Source organism: Babylonia areolata, chromosome 8, assembly GCF_041734735.1.
Source record: "Babylonia areolata isolate BAREFJ2019XMU chromosome 8, ASM4173473v1, whole genome shotgun sequence".
NCBI classification, from domain to species: Eukaryota; Metazoa; Mollusca; class Gastropoda; order Neogastropoda; family Buccinidae; genus Babylonia; species Babylonia areolata.
In genome coordinates this window covers 38,775,941-38,780,940 of record NC_134883.1, presented here as the reverse complement: position 1 = coordinate 38,780,940, position 5,000 = coordinate 38,775,941, and the positions used below count along the sequence as shown (strand labels likewise).

The 5,000-nt window shown below is 43.8% G+C and overlaps 1 protein-coding gene across 5 annotated transcripts in view; it reads left to right on the top strand.

The window, feature by feature from the left end:
- The window catches only part of LOC143284780 (uncharacterized), a 124,863-nt gene that overhangs the window by 21,097 nt on the left and 98,766 nt on the right, over window positions 1–5,000 (top strand). For all 5 annotated transcript variants that reach the window (XM_076591780.1, XM_076591778.1, XM_076591781.1 and 2 more), the window contains 2 exons: window positions 828–917; window positions 2,953–3,060. In XM_076591780.1, the coding sequence (XP_076447895.1) occupies window positions 828–917; window positions 2,953–3,060 (198 nt within the window). The remainder of the gene's footprint in view (window positions 1–827; window positions 918–2,952; window positions 3,061–5,000) is intronic.

The following is a 5,000-nucleotide window of genomic DNA, read 5'->3' as shown; positions in this document are numbered from 1 at the left end:
CCTTTTAACCCGAAGCTTTATAATAACAAATCCAGAACACATTTTAACGATTAGATTTAAAAAAAAAAAAGTGTATCACAAGTGAGTCTTGAAGGCCTTGCCTCTCTTGTTTTACTTTGAAATAATTGTGATAATGATGGCAATAATGATAACGGTGATGACGTTGATAACATTGATGGTGGTGGAGATGTTAATGATGGTGTTAGCACTGTTGTTTGGGCTTAAATTTTTAAAAAATTTATAGCGATGATGATTACTTTGGTAATATAACCAGCATCGTTGCTTATTCGGTTTGTGATGATAATGATGATGACTGTAATTATTCTGGGTTGTTGACTATCATTATTTGCTTTAAGATGATGATGATGATGATGATGATGGTGGTGAAGACGTCGACGACATTGATGGTGATGATGATGGTGACGACGACGACGATGACTATGATGATGATGATGGTGATGATGATGATGATGATGATAATGATGATGATGATGATGACTATGATGATGACGATGATGATGATGACTATGATGATGATGATGATGATGACGATGACGATGACTATGGTGATGATGATGATGATGATGACGATGACTATGATGATGATGATGATGATGGTGATGATGATGACTATGATGATGGTGATGATGATGATGATGATGGTGATGACGACGATGATGATGATGATGATGGTGATGATGATGATGATGATGATGATGATGGTGATGGTGATGATGATGATGACGACGATGATGATGATGATGATGATGGTGATGGTGATGATGATGATGATGATGATGATGATGGTGATGACGATGATGATGCAGGTGGCGGAGAGCTACAAAAGGTTGATATGGCTGGTGGACAAAACCCACTTCCCCAAAGACTACGAGCCTCCCCAATCCTACGCTATCCTGGTCAGTGAGTTCACACACACACACACACACACACACACACACACACACACACACACACACACACATACTACACACACACACACACACACACACACACACACAAACACTCACACACGCACACATACACACACACACAGACACACTCACACACAGACACACACAGACACACAGACACACACAGAGGCACACACAGACACACACACACACAGACACAGACACACACACACACACACACACACACACACACACACACACACACCATGTAGCCACACATACACGCACACATACACACACGTGCTCACATACGCACCTGGAAACGTCCCAAAACGCTGTCAACACCAACGCACACCAGAATAAACACACACACGCCAAACACATGCGCGGACAAATCATCATCATCATCATCATCACCTTAAATGTGGAGTGATGGCCTAGAAGTAATGCGTCCGCCTAGGAAGCGAGAGAATCTGAGTGCGCTGGTTCGAATCACGGCTCAGTCACCGGTATTTTCTCCCCCTCCACTAGACCTTGAGTGGTGGTCTGGACGCTAGTCATTCAGATGAGACGATAAGCCGAGGTCTCATGTGCAGCAAGCACTTAGCGCACGTAAAAGAACCCACGGCAATAAAAGGCAGAATTCGGTAGAAAAATCCACTTCGATAGGAAAAACAAATAAAACTGCACGCAGGAAAAAAATAACAAAAAATGGATGGCGCTCTCAGTGTAGCGATGCACTCTCCCTGGGGAGATCAGCCCGAATTTCACATAGAGAAATCTGTCGTGACAAAAAAAAAAGAGAGAAATACAAATACAAATTATCGATTCTTTTTTCTTTTTCTCTTGCCTCCTCGTTCTCCTCCTTTCAATGCCCCCCCCCCCCTCTGCTCCCCCAGTCTTCCTCCCCTCCCCCTTTCAATCCCTGGAGATGCCAAGGGCTCTTTCGGTTGCAAACACTGTCCTCACTTCCTGGGAATTATGTGCTCTTTTCTGTTGCTGTCCTTTTCCTTCCTTTTTCTGTCTGTCGTATCATTACCCCCTTTTTCTGCCTGTCGTATCATTACCCCTTTTTCTGCCTGTCGTATCATTACCCCCTTTTTCTGCCTGTCGTATCATTACCCCCTTTTTCTGCCTGTCGTATCATTACCCCTTTTTCTGCCTGTCGTATCATTACCCCTTTTTCTGTCTGTCGTATCATTACCCCTTTTTCTGCCTGTCGTATCATTACCCCCTTTTTCTGCCTGTCGTATCATTACCCCCTTTTTCTGCTTGTCGTATCATTACCCCCTTTTTCTGCCTGTCGTATCATTACCCCTTTTTCTGCCTGTCGTATCATTACCCCTTTTTCTGCCTGTCGTATCATTACCCCTTTTTCTGCCTGTCGTATCATTACCCCTTTTTCTGTCTGGCTGGTCTAACCACATTCACGTTCTCTGGAAACCTTACACATGTATTTTTTTCTGGGCTCTCTCTCTTTCTCTGGGCTATGATTTGGCACATCGAGTGCGTTGTCTTCAACGCTCAGCATATGAGAACAACCCGTTGGCAGTGTCGGCTGTTGCTTCATTTGCCTTTCCGTTCATTTATAAAAGTATATTGCGGGACTGTGTTTCTTCTGACTCCTTGACAGCCGACTGTTGGTGAAACGAGATCCATGTGGCTTCAGTCTGAAGTGCAGTCACTGCTTTGGTGTGATTGTCAGTGATGGAACTGATGTTGCCACACAAAAAGCATCGCAGTCCCAAGGGCAAGAAGTATCAGTATCACTATCAGTATCGGTATCAGTAGCTCAAGGAAGCGTCACTGCGTTCGGACAAATCCATATACACTACACCACATCTGCCAAGCAGATGCCTGATCAGCAGCGTAACCCAACGCACTTCGTCAGGCCTTGAGAAAAAAAAGAAAAAAAAGGAGATACTACTACTGATAATACCCAGATGTGCATTACTACTTGGCCACCACTCCACCTCTCCTGCTTCTCCTGTTTCTTCTTCTTTCTCCCTGACTTGTCGTTTCACGTTCTCCGTATCGCCAGATGTACGAGCTGCATTACCACCTGGGGGTGGCCCTGCAGAGGCTGGAGCAGCACCGTAAAGCCATTGGCCACTTCACCAAGGCCATCCAGTCAGTGTCCATCCCCAAGGTACTGTCTGTCTTCACTGTGTCAGTAATCAGTGTCCATTCCCAAGATAGTCTTCAATGTGTCAGTAATCAGTGTCCACCCTCAAGGTACAAGGATAATGCAACCTTAAAGCAACATACCCGAAAGATAGTCTGTCTCCACAAAAACAAGCAAACAACACCAACAACAAATCTATCGAAAGAAATAATCATGACCTTTTGCGTTAGTTTGGCAAACGAAGAAAGAAATGAGAAGCCGCACATTTGTTTTCAGTCTAGCATCGTCAACCCAGTCTCATCTCACATCTGAACTAGGTCATTATTTTGATATTAAAAAAACCCAAACCTTTTCTTCTTTCTTGTCTGAAATGCGAGATTTTGCTATTCGCACAAGAACAATTACAGATGACGAGAGAGAGAGAGAGAGAGAGAGAGAGAGAGAGAGAGAGAGAGAGAGAGACAGACAGACAGACAGACAGACAGACAGACAGACAGACAGACAGACAGATATCCTCAGTGGACAGACACCAGGAGATGTTTGTGCTACGAACAAGGATTAATGGCGTCTACCGAACCCGCTGACTGTATTGTCCATGTGTGAGAGGAATCCTGTGTGTGTGTGTGTGTGTGTGTGTGTGTGTGTGTGTGTGTGTGTGTGTGTGTGTGTGTGTGTGTGCAGAAGTTTGTGGAATGATTATCTCTCTGTCTCTGTGTTTCTCTCTGTGTGTTTATCTGCCTGCCCCCCCCCCCCCCCCCACCACCACCCCTCTCTCTCTTTCTCTCACGACTTCGTCGCTGTTTCTTACAGACAGGTTTTATTCCAATGCAGTGACCAAAACAGTGCTATTTTCAGTTCTCCTTCTGCATTCGCCCATGCAAAGAAAATGTCTCTGTCTATGGTTTCATTTAAATTCTGTCTCTGTCTCTGTCTGTTTATTCCAATGCAGTGACCAAAACAAATGCTATTTTCAGCTCTGCTTCAGTATTGGCCCATGCAAAGACAATGTTCATTTCAACGAGAAAAGGAACACCCCGCTAGAGAACGTTTAATCAGCTACTAAAAACGAATATAAAGCAACAATAAATTGCTTAGTTTCATTTAAATTCTGTTGAACCCAGAGAAACTGGTATTACTTCCCCTTAACATCAGTGTCTCTCTGTCTGTCTGTCTGTCTGTCCCCGTGTCTCCTCCACCCCTGTCACCTGTTCCCCCTGTCCTCCAAACTTTTAAAATTGAACCGCAATCCATTGTTGGAGGAAGGGATCACAGCCAAGTTCCAGTTCCAATTGCTCATTCCACGATGTACCGTGCCCCATCACAAGGCGGCCATTTTTAGCAACCCAGGAGAATGCTGAATGCACAGCGGCAGTGTTGATGGCTTGCCATTGTTTGGAGTCGATTTCTGTACGCCTCACCCATGTCGTCATCTTTAATCTGACCTATTACAGCAAAAAAAAAGCAACAAAAACAACAACAACAAAACAACCAACAACAACAAAACAACAACCACCACCACCGACAACAACAGCAACAACAACAACAACACAACAACATAAATTTCCAAACTAACAAAACAAACGTTCGAGGTCGATCAGTGCAAGGTGCATTCACACCAAATGAACTTTCAGTGCATGAGAACGAAAACCACAACAACAACAAAACCAACAATAGCTTTTCTATTGTCGGGAAGCGATAAGCTGATAGTGTGAAAAACAAAACAAAAACAAAACAAAACAACAACAACAACAAAAAAAAACCCGGGGTGAAAATGAAAAAAATGTCAGCGATCTCATTTGTTTGACGAGGTGTGTCTGTCTGCCTACCCCCTCCTTCCCCTTTCTCTCCCCATCCCCCTCATCCCCCCTGTAAATGTTCCTGTCTAACAACTAATTTTAAAACAATTCCTGCTGTAGATTATTTCCTTCAACTATTCCTAATATGGTAACCTTTTCGAGTAGATT